This window comes from Myxocyprinus asiaticus, chromosome 24 (genome assembly GCF_019703515.2).
Source record: "Myxocyprinus asiaticus isolate MX2 ecotype Aquarium Trade chromosome 24, UBuf_Myxa_2, whole genome shotgun sequence".
In the NCBI taxonomy this organism is placed as follows: domain Eukaryota; kingdom Metazoa; phylum Chordata; class Actinopteri; order Cypriniformes; family Catostomidae; genus Myxocyprinus; species Myxocyprinus asiaticus.
The window spans coordinates 9341609-9361077 of record NC_059367.1 but is presented as its reverse complement, the minus strand read 5'-3'; the positions used below and the strand labels follow the sequence as shown (position 1 = coordinate 9361077).

The following is a 19469-nucleotide window of genomic DNA, read 5'->3' as shown; positions in this document are numbered from 1 at the left end:
ATCTGAATGTGAGAGATTGTTGTATTTGTTTGTGGAGTTCTACATTTTTTTCTTAATCTGTATTTTGAAACTGTAATTCTGTAATATGAATTTGTATGGCTAATCCCACCTCTAAAAAAATATAAAAAATCTGCTGTTTAAAAATAAAAAATTATAAAATATACCGAAATCTTCTGTTTTCAGATACTTTAGTCATTGTTTTCGCTCCATATTGGAAGAGTCATGGAAATAGATAAAATCTTAAAAATAAGGCATACGTCAGGGAAATTTCTATAGTAAATATAAATTTACTAGTTTTGCTCTCCCTTAAAATATCTCATCTGCTAGCTTTTGCTCTTGTGTAGAGTAAAACTTACCTGCAGCCCATAGTGATGTCCAATTTGTGAGTGAATCTTTCTTAAGAGTGCTGAATAGGCCAAAGTGGTTGACAAATCAGTCTGAAAGATTCATTAGCGAATCACTGAATCAAAATAATTAAAAAAATGGAATCCGGCATTGTAAATGCAATTATTATGACCTATTTAAGAATATTTGTACATTAAAAAAATCATTTGATACACCTTAGAAATATATCAGTAAACTGCCAAAAAGAAAAACGGAAAAAAAAAAAAAACAGGATGCACTGTGGGAATAAATAATAAAATAGTGAGCAGAACATCTCAAATTACAAACTCTGATACATTCAGATAAATGCTAACCTAAAATCTTGATGATGAAGAAATAAGTTATTTGTCAGCTACCCATTTGCAGGTCCACAGTGCCCTCTTGTGTTCTGTATGAAACTTTGTCATGGAAAAGGGCCGACATTATTTCTCGGAGAACTGTGATGAATCAGTCTCCAAGGTTTAATGGTGTAAATGTACTTGAAAATTTATTGATGAATGCCCATGTCCTTAGGGTACCATCAGCTTCTCATAAAAAATTTGATGAGCAAAAAACAGCCACCCATTGAGGATTTGCATAAACACTCAGAGTCACTTTACATCATACATTTATTATAGAAAGACAAGGAGACATTATTGCTGTCGCTGAATTCAAACTCTATGAATTTGTTTGATGGCTTTCGCACCGAAATTACATTATAATTAGTTTTTAATGCTTAAGACAGTACCGGTCACCTTGCATCCATTGTGGAGTAGACAGTGTTTAATTAAAAATTAGATATTGCACTGTTAATCACCTTCTCCCATCTGACCTCTCCTAATGGTCGCACCCTGCAGGAAAAGAGAATCGCATCCCTGGACGCAGCTAACGCTCGGCTAATGAGCGCTCTGTCACAACTGAAGGACCGTTACAGCATGCAAACGAGGAACGGCATCTCTCCAACCAACCCTTCTAAGCTGCAGATCACGGAGAACGGAGAATTCCGGAATAGCAGCAATTGCTAGCTGGATACAAATGCACAGGCCTACAGGCCTAGTGATGGACAAGGGCTATGGAGAATTCTTAATATAAGACAATATGAAAAAATTGCACGAATGAGTCAAGATTTACTTCACAAAGTCCTTAGTATGGAATCGGAAATAATTCAGCATATCAAGCATATGAAACACTTTGGCTTTGGCAAAATCTCTTGTGGTCATAAATCCAACAGTTTATACACTTCCTTCACCGGTTTGTGCACTCAGTATTTAAAGCCTATTGTGTCTTTTTTGGTTATTTTAGATTATTAGACATTCCAAAATCTTATGTCCAATCAAATATTCCCATGACGTTTCATTCATAGCTCTTGTCACGGGAGAAATTCTATATCATCTATAGATTTGAACTGTGCATATACGCCATTTGGGTTCAACTTTCGCAAAGTTAGCATGCTGGTAACGATATGTAATTATTTGTTTAAACACTGTTTTAGTGTTGTTTTATCATTTTCTGATAGACCAGAACCACTTTCCTTTTTTTATAAATCTGTACATTTCATGTAAACATTTCCGAAGACATTTGGGTTGCTTGTGTCACAGCAGGGCAGCAGTAGCACAAAAAAAGGTAAAGCGAGAACTTTAAACATCACATTGTGTTGAATACTTTGTATGTGCATAACATTCTAGTCTATATGGAGGTGATACGCCTCATTAATGTATATAGGTTTTATTTTATTTTTTATGGCTTTTCAGATAAAAATTTTTTTTTTTTTTTTTTGTACAGTGCTGAGGTCTGCTGTAATGTATTACAAGATAATATAAAAAAAAAAAATAACATCATAAGCTCCGATTTTATATTCAGATGCTGTTCGAGACCGGGCAAAGTTGATCATAAATTTTAAAGAAATGGTTCACCCCCAAAAAATTTCATTCTGCCATTTTTTTTTTTTTTTTTTTTCATACAACTGAAGTGAATTTGAGTATTTAAGTATCTGAGAATTTGACTTGTACTGTCTTTCTGCCTAACATCTCCTTTTGGGTAACAAGGGAGAAAGATTAACTCATGTGGGTTTGGAACAACATGAGAGTTAATGGGTGATCTATCCCTTTAACCACTCCACAAACGCTTATCAATGCTAAGACATGGAGAAAGCCCTCTTGCTGCTTGCTGTACTCACGTGGCCAGTATTAGACTCCACATTGAGTATCATACCTACAGTACAACCAGTGTCTGTCCCTCACAACGTCTTTATTCCACTCTGTGCACTTTCTATAGCATTAGAATGTATATCTTCAGAAGCGATATGATAAGTGTGGATTAGAAACAGATCAATATTTAAGTCTTTTTTTACTATTAATCTCCACTTATCGCCACCTACTGGGCAGGCAGGAGAATTTATAGTAAAAAACTACACCTAGCATATCGCTTCTGAAGATATGGATTTAACCACTGGAGCCGTATGGGTTACTTTTATGCTACCTTTTATGTGCTTTTTGAGCTTGAACATTTTGGTACCCATTCACTTGCATTGTTAGGACCTACTGAGCTAAGACATTCTAAAAAAAAATTGTTCGTGTTTAGCAGAAGAAAAAAGTCTCTCACGTCTGTGAAGGCATGAGGGTGAGTAAATGATGACAGAATTTTTTTATTTTTGGGTGAACTTTCCCTTTAAGAGTCCACACATCATGGCAATATTTGCATCAAACCTGTAGACAGACCCTACAAAGGTTCGCTCTAATATTACTGGTATTAAAATAGTATGTTCTTGGTCGAGTTTTAGCTTAAAATATTTCAAATAGTTCACCTAAAAATGAAAATGCTGTCATCATTTTTTCACCCTCATGTTGTTCCAAACACATATTAATTCGTTTATTCCATGGAATATATATATGTTATCATACAAGCTCGAGAGAAAGTGTGCTCTTTTTGATTGTTGTTTGGAATTATGCACTTCTTTTATTTATGTTTTAAATTATGGTCGGCTCCTTAATTTATTTAAGTATATGTGTTGTCACAACTCCAAGGTTAAGAGTACTTGTTGAAGTTTGAATGCTGGACATTTCCAAACGTTAGCTCAGAAAAAGACCACACTCATTCAAAACAACTTGTCTTCTTAAAGGCGCACCCAGTAATTTTCATGTTCCACTGGTTGACATGGCAGGTCTTGGACTTATACTGACATCTAGCGGCGAGGATGCAGTATCACAGGCAAGCAATGTTTCTCAGTTAACGATGCCATGGTACAAATGTATTATATTTAGTCAGCAATTATTAATTTATACAGTAAGCAAAGGTGTCCAATAATTAGAGGGTTACCAAGATAAAATGCGTAGTGTACGGCAGGTCATACACATAGTTGCATATAAAATTATTATATCTAAATTATTATATTATATAAGATGATCACGGTGCCCTGCTTGGCCACCCCTGTGAAAAATCTGGCACCACCCCTGTCTATAGGTTGCTGGAAAACTGGAGTCTTCATCTCATGTAAGTTAGATAATTTAAAATATATTTTTTGGTTTGTTTGTTTGTTTTGTTAGTCTATATAATGAGGAACAATTACTGAGTGCACCTTTAAAATATAGAGTAACTAAAATAAGCAAATGAAACATGTCATATTCAATTTTTTTAGGTAATAGTTCTGCACATTAAAACACTATTTAAAGAAGAAAAAAAATCCTCCCTTAAAACACGATGTAAAAGTCAAAGGGCTTCTGTCTAGTAACACTTTGAAGACAACATTTATATATTTTTTCCCGTTTAGCATGATTATATATAAACAAACAAAACAAGAAGTAAAAATCTCATCTTTTTTTATACGTTTTAGAGTTACGCTGACAGGTTTGCCACATGTATATACATGAACAGAAGACATACCAATATATGACAAGTCATTAATTCTGTTGAAGAAAATGTTCTGTGCAATTCATGTACAATTGCCTCTAGAATTATTAAAGTTTTATTTAGCTATTTCCAGGTTCTGACTTCATTTGTTAGTTTGCTGTACAGTCCAAGAAAAATAATGTTGTTGAGAATAAGATATATTGTTTCACTTGTGTAAAGTTAAGTAAATGCTATGGGCAGAATGTATATATCCATGTAGAATGCCATTGTCAATATGAGTGCACTAAAATGAGTGCCATTCAAAATAAAAGCAAAATATTTGTCCACGAATGTAATCACTAAGCTCTTTTCTAAAGAATCTGTCGTTGAAATCCTCTTTACAGTCTTTTTTATTTTTTCATTGTTCCGTAAAAGACTTCTTACATAGTTTAAAAAATCAAACTGATTCAAAAGTATGATTTAAGTGCATAGGTCATTTATAACTTGAAATGAAATATATCTTCACAAATTGTAGATAGATAATCTTATATATTTTATTGCCATCTAGTGGTTGTCAGCGTTGCACATTGAATTAATGCATTGTTCTTTCACCTGGGCTTATTTTACTTTTTCCCTTTTCTCAAAGCAAAAACAGCAATAGCTAAATTAAATCCAAATAACAAACAGATTCACAAAAAAAGTCATTTCAATCCATTGTGCAAATGCAAATAATAGGTTCTTGTGTTAAAGTTTTCAGTTTCCTGGTTTGCTCCGGTAACTAATTCTGAGATCCGAGTTTAAGATGACAAACTCGCATTGCTAACATGAATTGAAACTTTCCTTTTCTCTTTTCTTTTTTACAAAAATGTCACCAAATTTCTGGAAAGTCACCAAATAGGCATGTGAAAAAATGAACACATAAATATGCACATTTTGGATTAAACTTCTTTTTAATTTCAGTAGTACAAACATTTAACAGTTTAAAATTGAAAACATACATTTTGGCTCATTTCAAAAAGGTTTTGGCTCAAAATAATCCTTAAAAAAAAAACTGATTTTGGCTGAAATCTAAAAAAATAGTAATGGTACGTGATGCATAATCTCTCTTATTAATAATTAGAGCTGTTAGACAATGAAATATGCCAGATATAAGCTGTCTCAGTAGTTTTTCCCAGGTACCCTGATAAGCCTTAAAATTAAACACATTTTTCAATAACTTAATAAATGTGTCACAGTGACATAATGAAGCATTTTGAGGTATTTTACGTCTAATATTACAACTAATTATGACCATAGTTTACCTTTTCCCCTCAGTAGTAATGTATGTAAAATAATCATGGTCCTGCAGTAATAGCTTTTAGACTTGTTGTCCTCTTCATGATGTTGGGTACGAAGAGCAGCCCGGATGCTCTCTCTATGCTCTCAATGGGCACCAAAAAGCGTTCCAGTGGAATTTTCTCATCTACGGGCATATTTGGCATCACATACGACCGCAGCTCTACATCTCCTCGTGGCTTTTCCAGAATCACAACCTTAAAGAAGTGAGTTGGCACGGCAACATGGTTCTTTCCCAAAACCTGATACTTCACATACATTTTGCCATCAGGCTCCTGTCTGTAGGTGCAGGGTGGGGGAAAAAAACCTTAATTGAAAATTTAGATTGAATATTTTGACACATCCTTTATTTTAGAAATGTGGCCCAAAGTTTCCCTTTAATGGCATAACATAGAGGCAGTGCATTTTAGAGTATATTCAGAGGCTTACCGGGGTAAGTAGAGTGGTCCAGTGCACACAAATACATTCTGGTAATGCTTGGTCAGAGAGCGACAATATTTCTCCAAGTTGTTCCATGCATTCTGGTTTAGATGAGGATTCTGTGGGGAAAGATGTCCAGAGTAAGACCATTTGCAATTCTTCTTCATTTACCCAAGCAAATTGCTGCTAGATTGTTTTAAATGGTTCACGAGCCCTGGTCAATTTCTGCTGTGCCCCAGTAAAATTTTAGTTACAAATCTGTGCACCAACATGAGAAACATTTCCCCTGACAATATATAATTTCAGCAATCATTCCAAGTGTCCCATATTTTCTGTCGGCAGTTTTGAATCAGAACTAGATGCGTGATTATTTTATTTTTTTTACTTGTGTCTTTTCAAAGAATTGGACTGAACTACTGACCTACAACAGAAAAGAGAATAAATAGCTTGTTGTCATGTAAATGCATTAAATCGATTTCCTTTCTCGATGTAAGGTCATAAACAGCTTAAAAATAACCTCATCTACATGGGTAAATTTTTCCCAATTAACCAGATTTGACGTTACATGTAATCACCTTTACCGATGTTCTTACCTGCTTATCTAATGTGCACAAGTGTTGTGTGCATGTCTCTTCACAGTTTGATGTCAAAAGTAGAGAATAAGTCGATTATTTAAAATCTCATGGAAATGCAGTTTTCTTGCGTTGTCTGATTTTTTTTTAATCAGCTTGGGAGTTATCAGCACATTGTTTTGCATGTATACAGGCACATTTCATTTCAGCAATCATGTCGTGTGTCATGAATTTCCTGTCGACTGTTCTGAATCAGAACTAGCGATGACCGATTCGCGACTGAATCACACTTCTGAGTCGCTTATTTTCAATGAAATGGACACGCATAAGCTAGACACTCTGAATCGGTTCATGATTCATTCTGAATCATTCGGAAGGCTCACTCACTCCGTTAAACAGTGATAATTAAGAACAGAGCAGGATCAGTTGGAATATTTACCTAAATTCCATTTAAACAAAACATGCAAATACATCCTATCGTTTACCAGCGATGAAAAAGGTCGTCATTAAAATCCATATCTTCAGAAGCAATATAAGTGTGAGTGAGAAGCAGATCAGTATTTAACATTTTATCCTTTTTTACTATCAATCTCCACTTTCACTTTCACTTCTACATTCTTCTTCATGTGATTTTTGGTGATTTGCATTCTTTGTGCATATCGCCACCTACTGGGCAGGGAGGACAATTTATAGTAAGAAAGTATGTGGTTTTTTTTTGTTTGTTTGTTTGTTTGTTTTTTTGTGGCAACTTCAAAATAACTAAAGGTAACTTTTTATTCATAAAAGTTCAGATGTATCCATTATATGGCTGCTGTGAGTTGTCTGGATAGTATTAAGTAGGGGTGCTCGATCCATTCATGCAAAGCTTAGTTTCAAATCTCTACTAACACACTAATTTAAAAAAAAAAAAAGTGACCTTGATTAACTTGTTCAGGTGTTGTGTTAGAATTGAAGTTTGCAGTAAATTTCTAAGAGTAGATTTAAGCATCCCTCATTTAAAATTGAGGTCCCTCAGTTCCAGCTCACCTGTGGTGACACATTGCTCAGGTAGAAGGTGTCATCCATGGCTTTCTGACTCCACTTGTGATTGGCAGCTGCGGCCAGGTGGCCCCTGTCGAACCCACTGCCCTTATAATCTGCATTGCTCGATCTGTGGTAAACATGTATCGTGTCATCCTCTTTAAAATCGCAGAACTTTCTGTCCGATGTCCCGGTTAGAGTCTCAGCGTTGAGCTGCTCGATCACCCACGCCGCAGTCCTGTTTCTAGGGTCATATGAGGTCACGTAAGACTCCCTGCTCTTGATATTAGACAGTGAAGGGAAGCCGTACTTTATCGCAGCTGTAGATTTGTTTGCAGCGACCTGTCCCGGCTGATAGGGGGTGATCTCTGACGCCGCGTCAACGCTCGGTATTGGGATGATCGGTATGCGGTCAAGAAGTCCATCGTGAGTCGTATCACGAGGTTTATTAAGGCGATCACCGGCTCCTGTCAAGGTGGCACCAATGCCGATGCCCACTGTCAAGGACACGCCGGATAAAACCCACCGTGAGCGATAAACACGATACATCGTTCACGTTTTATACATAAATACAGATAATGTATCTGAATGTATATTTATTTTGCAGATAAAAGTGTCTACAAATAAAGGTGGACGTGCTAATATTTTGCCTGCTGTATTTACATAATTTAAGTGGGCAAATCCCACCGGTCTCAGGATATGTAGTCGCCGGTTTATGACGTCAAACACTTCCTTAAAAAGACAGAACACCATTTGAGAATTTTGATAAATAATGTTATCATTTTGGCATAAATGCAGATTTTTCAAATCTCCCCCACTGTTTATTAGTATTTAAGAATGAATTAAAACAATATACAGAAGCCCTGATAAGAATGAAAATAAAAAAGTATTGACATTTTTGGATTTATTTGTAAAATATAATTTGTTGTAAAAGCTATGGAGATCCCCCCTGTCATTAAAATATTTATGGAATTATTTTATTTCTTTATTTTCTGCAGATCTTTTTTTTTTTTTTGTCTTTTTCTTTATATTGTTTTGTGCTGAGCCTCTCAAGTTGATTGTACTATTTATGCCTTCTTAGTTGTATTGATTTTGTCTTTTATTAATAAAATAAATAAATAAAAACACAATTTGAGGAAAAAAACAACAACGGATGAGATCATACATGTCCTAATGTATTGGATAAAATGTTATTCTCACAATTTCAATTCATTTTAATCTTATAATTTAGTTATCACAATTAAGTGAACGGTGTGGATTTAGGGGGGAAAAATGTCACCACTTTAGTTTGAGATGATGTTGTTATTTATGTCCTTGTTGCTAACATCTAAAATAAAATAAGAAATTATTTCATTAAGAAATATTCCAGGTGTTTCTTAATTTTTTCCCCTGTCTCTAATCAAAATCAAACAGAACATGTTTTCTTGTTAATGCTGTTTTAATTGGTTATTAATGTGTAGGCTTTTCTTATGTTCTCTGTTAGTCTTTTGTAATATCCCTTTAACTAACAGGAGCCAGTACCTTGATGACATCATCCTTCAGGAAGTGACATAATTTTGGAGGGAAACAACAGCATAGACATCAGAAAGTATCTGCTATGGATCCTATAAATTCTGAGATGTTTTCTGGCATTAGTTGGCTTGTGTCATCCTAAAGTTTATTCTGTCTTATCCTGTAGATGAAATTACAGAAATTGGTACGATAATATCACAATTTCATAAGATGGTTAAAAAATATCAAAATTAACTTCAAGTTAACACCGTCATGTAGTTAACTCTCAGCCCCTCTTTGAGCAATAGCTAATTTAGCTCTTTATTTCCATCCTGTTTATTTTACTGTCATTGAATATTCAAGTTAAAATTAATAAATCTGAGCTTGATAAACAACACAAGCATTTTTTTTAAGTTACAGAGTTAAAAAGATATACTGTAGCATAGCACTACATCTGCAGTATCCCCAATTTATGCTTCCAGTGTTATTTACATGATGACACTGCATATTCATTATGTGCTGTCTGTAAAATAAATTAGCTGTAAATATAGCACAAATAGCCTATATACAAACATTGCTTATATATGCACCTCTCCCGTCTCCACACAACTCTCGTTATCAGTCTTATTTTATTGTTTAACAGATATTGATAGACTAGATGCATGAATTTACTTTTCCCATTATGTTTTTCCTTATACTGTAGCATGCAGTCTATTTCAGTTATTTTGTATTGAAGACATGCTTGAAGTAGAAACTTATTTATTTGTTTCCAGACAACAAAAGTCTCCACCTGGCATAAGTACTGCTGACTCAAGAGGTGCGTTAATAAGGGTTTATTTATTTATATTAGTGCAGGTGGTTAAAGCAATGCAAACGGCTCAGCACATTTGATTTTGGGCTTGTGGACATAAATATGGCTGATTCACCTTGTGATACTGCCCAAGGAATAAAAATGGTCAGATATTAATTACTGATATTAGCTGCATTGACTGTAGTGTCAGTGTAATGCTGTTTCAGGCACTAAATATACGGTAAGCATATATTGAAGCATCTGCCTAATTGCATTTAAAGGGATAGTTTATCCAAAAAAAGAACATTCTGTCATCATTTACTCACCCCTCATGTTGTTTCAAACCTGTATGACTTTCTTTCTTCCATAGAAAACAAAGGAAGTTAGGCAGAATGTTAGCCTCAGTCACCATTCAGTTTGATTGTATGGAAAGAAGATGCAATGAAAGTGAATGGTGACTGAGGCTGCCAATCCCTAATATTCTGCCTAACTGTTCTGTTCCACGGAATAAATAAAGTAAAATAATTTATTGTAGAACAACATGAGGGTGACTAAATGATCACAGAATTTTCATTTGTAGGTGAACTATCCCTTTAAAGCACCAATATGCATATAGAGGTACATAGTCTAAAGAAAAACAATTCACTCACTTTTGTTTGTGCTTTCTGATTGTCAGGTTTTATTCATTTCTAATATTTATTCATAGTATTTTATTTACCCTGGCTCATCATGAATGTAAAGCATTTGTAAATATGCAATACATCAAAAAGCATAGGAGCCACTGAAGATGTTGGCATTTCTTTGAGGCAATTTGAAAAATAACCTGATTCCATGATGTGTGATGTGCTGACTTTTATAGACTGTATATTTCATTGTTAGACTGGCTATTCAATTTGGCAATGTGCTTTGATTGACATTGTCTTTGTTTGGAATAGCATACTTGCATAATACTTTTACTATTTTATGCAGTGTATAGTATGTATGCTGTGCACAGTGTGCAAAATGTATGTATGTACAGTATAGAATACCGGATGACTTTGTGAAAATGTGCAGTATGCAACAGAATGCAGAATTTTTGCACAAAATTAAATAGAAGATAAGAAATTTTATTTCCAAAATGATAACTGTACACTAGGGTGGTCCATGAAAATATGGTAAAAAAATCAACCTCAAGAGAACCAAGTCCACAAGTCTAAATTTATTATGCCTTATCTAAATAAAACATATAACAAATTTTAAGCAGATTGGGGCATATTTAGAGGTCGCTCAATGACATACATTGTTCCCACATTATAATTATCTATACCGTAAACCAGTGGTTTTCAATCCGTTTAGTCCATATTTTGTTTTTTTCTCTTGAGCAACCCATAAATATTCACCAAAAAGCTTAAAATTTTGTAAAAATGTTAGATATGAGGCATAGAACAAAACTAAAGTTGTGGAGGAAAAGTCCTATAAACTTAATTTTTCTGTACCATCCTACTGTACACCACTCACATCCAATGTTAATAGGTCATGTGACAACAATGTAGCATACTGTTGCGTGAAACGTAGATTTCAAAATAATGCATATTTTTACACTTACTTAACCCTTCCATGGTCTTAACGACCAATTCCCTACTTTGAACCTAGAGGGTCAAATTGACCCTTTTTTATGTTGAAATTCAAAAGCTTGTAATAAAGGCTCTGTTTGCTCTATCTCTCTACTTTTGGTCTTCAATTGTTCTTCTAGGTCCAGCTAACACTAGAAAAATATTTTTTCCTCTGTCACCTTCTATTCCAATATACAGACCTGAAAGGCAGGGGACGCCCCAACACAGCTTCAAAAATCTTGTTAAAAAAAGTTTCAAATCTTGTAATAAAGGCTGTGTTTATCTATCTCCCTACTTTTGGTCTTTAAATACTTTTTTCTCTATCACCTTCTATCACATTATACAGATCTGAAAAGCAGGGAATGTGACGGAGGGATTTACGACCAAAAGTAGAGAGGTAGAGCAAACAGAGCCTGTATTATAAGCTTTTGAAATGTAACATTAAATAAAATGGTCAATTTGACCCTTAAGGACAACATAAGGACATTTTTGTTTGTTTGTTTTTGTAGATTTGTGTACAAATACATTAAATTTTAAGAAATGACATTGTCAGGTTCAGATCACCTCTGTGGAGGATGTCATAACATTTTGAAGTTGAGGTAAATCAGTGTTCAAAATTCTAAAGGGTCAGTTTGACCCATAAGACCAAGGAAGGGTTAAAAAAGTAGGTAGTTTACACTGTATACTGTGGCGTATTCAGTAAGTAGTGCACTAGTATTCCATCCTGAACATAGCCAGTGTTTTCTCCAAATAAATGCATTATAATTATTTAGTTTTGTATGATGGTAATGTGGGACTTTGTGCTTTAGAAATATACTTATATCGCATGTTAATAAGCAGTCCTGAATGGTCATCTTAGTAAAGAAATAACTGCAAAGATGGTTACATGCCAGTATCAAGATGGTGAGCGGGTTATATTGAACTAAAGCTGTGCATGTAATGAACTGTCTTATGCTTTGTTTAACGTTTGGTAATGGTGTGAATGGAGAAATATTTCAAACATATTAGAGGTGCACTCTGCTGTATCATCAAATATTATTTTTTACCATGGCGTGAATACCACACTGCACTGCAATAAAGACTGCAATGTCTTTACAATGGTAACATTTACTTGGAACAAAAATAACAATTTCTACAAAAAAATATTTAAATAATAATCATAATATACAATACTTCATATCTTCATATTTCCTTTCAGATAGACATATATGTTTCTGTTCAATGTGACGATTAAAAACTCTCTCTCTACGTTCCAGAAATGTAATCTCAAACACAAGCTATAGAGACATTCGTTCTTCGTAACTAGCATTTAAACATCTTTTCCGTAAGTTTCATCTACTTGCAACAGCTTCGATGGCATTTGACAACAAAATGCAAGAAAAATGCAACAATGAAAGGAAATGTAAAAACGAGTCTTCAAAAGAAGAAGAATAACTTGGCATAAGTAGGCTTCCGTGATATCGACCATTTGTCATTCGTCAAAACAAGCTAGCTAAGTGCAGTGCTTGTATCGCAGTGAGCGCCAAAACTACAGTAACATAGAAATGCCAAAAGAAATGAAACCTCATCTATATATTTGTCATTTTTCTGTAGAGTTCTGTGATTTAGAATGAGCTGAAACTGAACGTAACTTCTTTTGTTTTTGGTATACAGTTCAGGCGATCAGTGATGCTAAGAGACGAGCAATTAACTATTCATCTCATGAAGGCTTTTTTGACTTCAGCTTAGCCGCCGCCCTTTTACAAAAAAAGATTTCAGCACCGTTAGACTGTGTCTGTACGGGTTTAGGCCACTCTTTCTCTCTGCCTGCAGGGTTCAGCCCTTTGGCCTGCGTAGACTAGGATCGATATCAGGACTAAGATGGGTTTCTAGGCGTTGGCTTTAAGCAGGCTGTTGACTAGAAGGCAGAGCAGCAGTGTTAGGGCGCTGAGGTAGCAGGCAGAAGCACCATCACACCCTCTCTCGCCCTGACAGCGTGGCTGCTCACACAAAACGCCCCTGAACTCGGGTGGACAAGCACACTTCTGGTTCTGGATGCAGGAGCCGCCATTCTGACACAGCAGTAGCTCGTCGTCACACACGTTTGCTGAAGGAAGACAGTTAAGGAAGAACAGACAGGAAATTCTTATCAACGGTGTTACATGTCTGAAAGGGTGTGACATAAATATATAGCAAATCTAAACTAGATAAGTAAAGTTTGTCAAGACAAACTCTGATGCTGCCTGAAACAACCTGGGCCTCATTTCCCAAAAGCACCGTAAGCCTAAGTAGATGAAAATGCTCGTAGATTTACAAGTGCTCTGGAGTACTTGCGTACAGTGCAAAGACCATCGTAAGCACATTGACTTATGCAGACACCTGCAGGACAAGATTACACGTCATACAATTTAAATACCTATATCTACACTTTATGCTAAAGTGTAGATATAGACAAGACAAGTCTAATAATAATAATAATAATAATAATAATGAAATGCGTAAAATAGATGGTCTGTATAAATGGATGAATAGATTAATTAGTACACAAATAAAGTTATTTGTGTGGACTATTCGGTAACAGCAAAGTGGTGGCATGATTGGTGCAGACAACTGTATAAATTAAAATCAGAGAGAGAATAAAAAAGTAAATAACTGCATGAAAATAATCAGTATATATTGGCTCATCATCCTTGTGTCCGCTTCCTATCAGACACCCAAAGGCCCTCTCGCCAGCACTGGAAGTTGTGTAGCACCGCACATGCAGAATTGCTGTCACCGTGATCAATTTTTTGGAGTAAAGAGCAGACCTACACTTTATTGGCGAATGTCCCTAAAGCACATCTTCTAAACACATACTTATTTTGCACTGCATGATAATACAGTGAACCTCGTAATATTCTATGAATGCTTGTAATTAGCAGAAGCATACAAAGGGCCTCCGCTGTCTTCACTAATCCTGGAAGCTTTCATATCGAGAGAAATTTGTGAAAACGAAATATTACACATGCACACTTGATTATGGAAGCAGATTGTGTAAAATAAATAAATCGTTCTGCACAAAATTATTGTAAAACAATATTTAAATATGTAGTTAATTAGGTAGAATATTTCAGAAAATATATATTTTTTTAAATATTAGCGAGGTAAATTACAAATGATTGTAAAGTTACGCACAAATATAATGAAGTTACAATGACGAGCAGCACTATGGGCACATTTCAGCACTGTCTCGCGGACAGCAACTCTCTTAAGTAGCACTTAAAGCGCGTCCTCGCTCGTTCATTTTAAGTGCAGTTTTGGGAAACACACGTAAAAAATATTGAACGTTCGTAGAAAACGCACTTAACCGCTAAGATCAATCATTATTGGGAAACGAGGCCCTGGTCTAGATAGATGATTACATGATTATTTATTTTTTTTTGTATTTTTCTTTTTCTTTTTTTTAGCTTTTAAGTTTTTAACATCATTGTTTTTACAGTCGTTTTAGGGTTGTTGGGTTTACAGCATTATGTCGTCATGGTTGTAAAATTGGATATAACTTTACACAGAAATGGTTTGTAGGTGATTTTATCACACTAAAATCACGTTAACGCATATTGTTTACATCTTGTGACTATATATTTTTGAAACGGTGAGTATTTTTACTTTTTCGGATTGGCCCCTTTCACTTCCATTGTAAGTGCCTCACTGTAACATAGATATTTGCTTCTTTTTCTTTTTTGTTTTTTTTTAAAGGAGGGACTAGTTGAAATTACATTTTGTGGTAATTAACTTATGCCACAAATTCTTTTGATGGAGCTTAAAGGTGCTGTAAAAGAATATTTATTTTATTTTATTAAATGACATGCACACAACTTTCTTATTACCTTTCAGAAATCACTGAAATAGGTGCCATGAAATATCACACCAGTCTCTGTAACTTAGGCTCAGAAAACAGTGAGCCAGATCCTTTGTTTAGCCAATCAGAAGAATTTCTGCCTGTCATTAATAGTGTGCGTTCACAAGGTAGTCCATTTATGCTCTTATAAGTGCTGATACGGTGTCCTGCTCCCCCAAAATGCACAGGGTCAGATGGCAAAACACTAAGGGGGACCCTCCCCCCTCCATAAGCTCCAATACAACTGTCTCCAAATGTGTCTGTGTGTGTGCACGTGTCTTTGGAGTGTAGGTTTTCAGAAAGAGGGGGCATGGCTAATTCAACAGCTAGTGGAAGTTCCAGAACAGCTAAAATCGCTTGCAGCAACTTGAACCTGGAATATTCCTTAAAAGGCCTTCTGCATGTTTGTTTACATTTGGATTATTTGACAGTGTGAGTTTAAATAGTCTTGGCTCATTTGAACATTCCATCAGTTTAGGAAAATTCAGGAAAAACCACAAGTCCGATCAGTTAGAAAAGACATAGCACATTAAAAGAATAGTTCACCCGAAATGAAAATTCTCTCATCATTTACTCACCCTCATGTGATCCCAGATGTGTATGACTTTCTTCCTTTCTTCCTTTTTCACAATAAATCTTGACATCTGCAGTCTCCTTGGTCATCATCATTTTAAGCTTGATTACACTTCTTAGCGCCATCTAGCGTTCTGCGCATGCGTCAAGCACTAGGAAGTGTAATCGAACTTGAAATCATGATCGTGCCTAGAGAATGTAATGGCAAGATTTACAGTTAAAAATTGAGTTATATTTTGGTCTGTTCTGACCCTAAATTTATTAGAGCACTTTAGAAGACATTGATTAAACCACTGGAGTCTTATGGATTACTTTTATGCTGCCTTTATGTGCCTTTTGGAGCTTCAAAGTTTTGGTCACCATTCACTTGCATTGTATGGACGTACATAGCTGATATATTCTTCTTAAAGTCTTTGTTTGTGTTCTGCAGAATCTGGGATGGCATGAAGGGGAGTAAATGAGAGAATTTTCATATTTGGGTGAACCAGCCCTTTAAGTTAGAACATTCTGAAGGCCAACTTTGGTGGCTGTAGCTTGAAAGATGTATGACGAGGTACTTTTAATAAATTTGGTCTTTGTTTAAGGATTTTGGAAAAACCCTAATAACCCTAAAGTGTAGAATAGTGTGTTGGGCTTTTTCAAATCTTTGTTGCCTTCTTTGCAAACATTTTCTTATTCAGTATTTTTGTATTGTTTTCCAGTATAAATATCTAAACATTCTTAAAACAAGAAAAGTTTAATTGAGAAGCAAAATTGCGTTAGATGTTCAAAACTTTTTCCAGTTTTAAGCACAGATCTTATACAGAATTTAATGGGGTTTATGCTTTCAAGTAAATGTAACTTGTTTTAAAGGATGTCTAGATATTTGGATGTCCATATAACGATGTCCTTTTTATCCAAAGCAGCGCTTAAATAAATGTATGTTCCTAATGGCAGCTGTTATCATCAATACAACAACAGACCTTCAAGCAACAATCGTATTACTCATATCATATGTTTATACATAAGTGTATTGACACCCATATGTTGTTCATTCACACTTTATTTGCTGTACAAGTGCTGTCATCAATTACAGAATATGTCTTTAATGACTAAGCTTATTGTTATCCTTGGCTTTGTGTAATAACAGTACATGAAGTGTGACTTACGCACGCAGCCTTGCTTCCAGTTGTATCCAGGGAGACAGTCCTCACACTTCTGCCCAGTGGTACCCTCTCGACACTGGCAGAAGCCTGTGTCATTGCAACGGGCATGCAGGGACCCCAGCTGATTACAGTTACACTCTGTGTATAGAAAAATACATACATTATTAACCATTTGTAGATTATTTGTGTTAAAAGAATGAGAAGGAAGCCTATGATCTCTCTTAAAGGGTTCATATCATGAATTGAATTTAAGGTGCAAAAATGGCTGGTTTTATACTTCGCTGTCCTACTGACATTATATACTATTAGTTCTAAATACAAAAAGAACTAATAGTAAAATTATCAGTAAAATGTGGGTCAAATATTGTCCTGTAGCACCTGCAGCTCTGCATATCCTGCTAAGGATCCAACACTAGAGACAAACAGCAGATTTTTTTTTTTTTTTTTTTTTTTTTAAACAATGATAATTTCAGTCTGATTGTAAAAGCTGTGTGGGACATTTCGGCATGGATTGGTTTGTGAATCTATCACAATGTGATGCAGGCTTTGCAAAGAGGCTGTTATTGAAGGATGGGACAATTAGAAACTACATTAGACTCAGGAAACCCGCAGTTTGTGACTTAAGGTGTTTAATTCTAAGAAATTGTTTAATTTCTTTTTAATTCCAGTTGTCAGAGAGGAGGAAAACGGTCAATAAAATAAAAACACAACTAACAGTATAAGTGGACCTCTGTTGGGAAAAACAATTATGATATGAACATTTCTCTAAAAGCAATGCTTAGAAGTTACAATGTTTTGCCTAAAGGAAAGATAGAAAAGCCTGCAGACACACATTTATGTCTTGGTATGATAATTTTATGTTTGTGAGTGATTTTATGTTATGTTTTACTTTAAATGTTTTATTAATTCAAAGTTGACCAATGAGCAACTGTTGTTCATCGACCACAGCAGTGTTAGCTCTGTGTATTCACAGTGGTGTAATTTGTCTCTGTGGGCACCTGTCAGTCACTGCACACATGATTTATGTGTGTATTTTTCCAGTAGAGGTCACTGTATCATAATCAAATTATTCTGACAGATTGCTTGGGTAGCTTGCTACAGTTTTAATCAGAAAAAAAGAGGGGGAAAGGGATTAGCCTTAGAATTTTTGATTATACTGCAAGATAACACACAAAAGCAGAAAAAATTGTGTTTGTTTTCAAATCATCTCTTTAAAAACAATTGCTTTATTCTACTTTAATATGACATGTCTAAAATGTTGAAAAGGCAAGTTAAAAATAAGGTTGTTTAGTATCCTAGGCCTTCAGCAGAATTAAGAGGAGAGTATGAAAGATGTAAGATGAATGTAAGAGGGTAGTCTACATGATATTAGTCTATTTAAATATTCATTTATTTATTTGGCAAATACATTTGACCAAATCTACACAAGTCTGAGACTGGGGGCGATTGTAAAATTTTTATGTTTTCATTCATAACTCACAAGTCTAAATGCACACTTTTGGTATAAGAAAAATATATATTTGTAACAGTACCATTAATAGACTTAGAATGAGAAAGACTAATATTGGATTTAATACAAGTCAGAGTGTTATAATTGCCACAGTTATAGGGTTGGGGTAACACTTGACTGTAAAAAATTATATTAACCCACTGTATTTCACATACAGGCACACATCAAAGTAATAATATCATTGCTTTAATAATTATTAATGTTACTGAATAGTTTTCACCTATCTCCTCATACTATATGGTACTAATTCTTTTAGCTAAAAAAAGAATCGCCATGTTCCTTTGGAATATTTATGTACCCTAAATTCATGTACCCCATTCAGCTGAATTACTGACAAGTGCCATCCCACATCAGATATTTTTGCATCTATTTAAATGTGTTTAATAGCGTGTTGAGTGAGAAACCTCCACAACACAGGTTCTGGTCCTGTGGAATCCAGAAAGTAATAGCGTTCATGTAAACAATGATGAGTGTGTTTTGGAGGTTGCATATTTGCTCTAAAATTATGTTTTTACTCTACTGACAGTTAGGTTAAGGATTGGGTTTTGAGTTAGGGGATAGAGTTAATAAAATATTTTAAACTAAAAATGCAACATGCTTTTGGCGCCACCCTGTGGACATTTCACCTGAAAAATGGAGCTCATATATGCCCATGTTCAACAACACTTCCAGCTTTGGCCACTGGAGGGCAGTGGTTTGAATTTTGGTAAGCACAGACCGATTTCAGCTAGAGCCAGGCGATAAAACGATATCGATATTTATCTAAAAAAAAATTCCTCGATATCAATGATAAACTTTTGAGTAGTTTTAGATATTGAGCCTGTGTTCTAAATAGATGATCAGAACAGGTGTGTGTCGCTAAAAATGTAAGCAGTTTGGCAAAGTTATACACACAACTAATGAACTGAATCACAGTATTTAAATCAGCCAGTTAGGAAGTATGAGCTGGCTAGCGGCTACATAGCCCTGCTGTCATA

General features: G+C 35.1%; 3 protein-coding genes across 8 annotated transcripts in view; 1 reads left to right on the top strand and 2 right to left on the bottom strand.

The window, feature by feature from the left end:
• The window catches only part of LOC127415146 (disabled homolog 2-interacting protein-like), a 117413-nt gene extending 112878 nt beyond the window's left edge, over positions 1 to 4535 (top strand). For all 3 annotated transcript variants that reach the window (XM_051653733.1, XM_051653734.1, XM_051653735.1), the window contains one exon: positions 1221 to 4535. In XM_051653733.1, the coding sequence (XP_051509693.1) occupies positions 1221 to 1388 (168 nt within the window). In that variant the 3' untranslated portion in view covers positions 1389 to 4535. The remainder of the gene's footprint in view (positions 1 to 1220) is intronic.
• Positions 2118 to 8221, bottom strand: LOC127415161 (endonuclease G, mitochondrial-like). Its single transcript, XM_051653775.1, has 3 exons — positions 7542 to 8221; positions 5953 to 6062; positions 2118 to 5802 (listed from the first exon to the last, which is right to left on the bottom strand). The coding sequence occupies exons 1-3, from the start codon at positions 8082 to 8084 to the stop codon at positions 5523 to 5525; spliced, it is 933 nt and encodes a 310-aa protein (XP_051509735.1). The 5' UTR covers positions 8085 to 8221; the 3' UTR covers positions 2118 to 5522.
• A 2235-nt stretch (positions 8222 to 10456) lies between these two features.
• Positions 10457 to 19469, bottom strand: part of LOC127415156 (netrin-G2-like) — a 102273-nt gene continuing 93260 nt past the window's right edge. For all 4 annotated transcript variants that reach the window (XM_051653761.1, XM_051653762.1, XM_051653759.1 and 1 more), the window contains 2 exons: positions 16986 to 17120; positions 10457 to 13494 (listed from right to left, as the gene is read on the bottom strand). In XM_051653761.1, the coding sequence (XP_051509721.1) occupies positions 13277 to 13494; positions 16986 to 17120 (353 nt within the window). In that variant the 3' untranslated portion in view covers positions 10457 to 13276. The remainder of the gene's footprint in view (positions 13495 to 16985; positions 17121 to 19469) is intronic.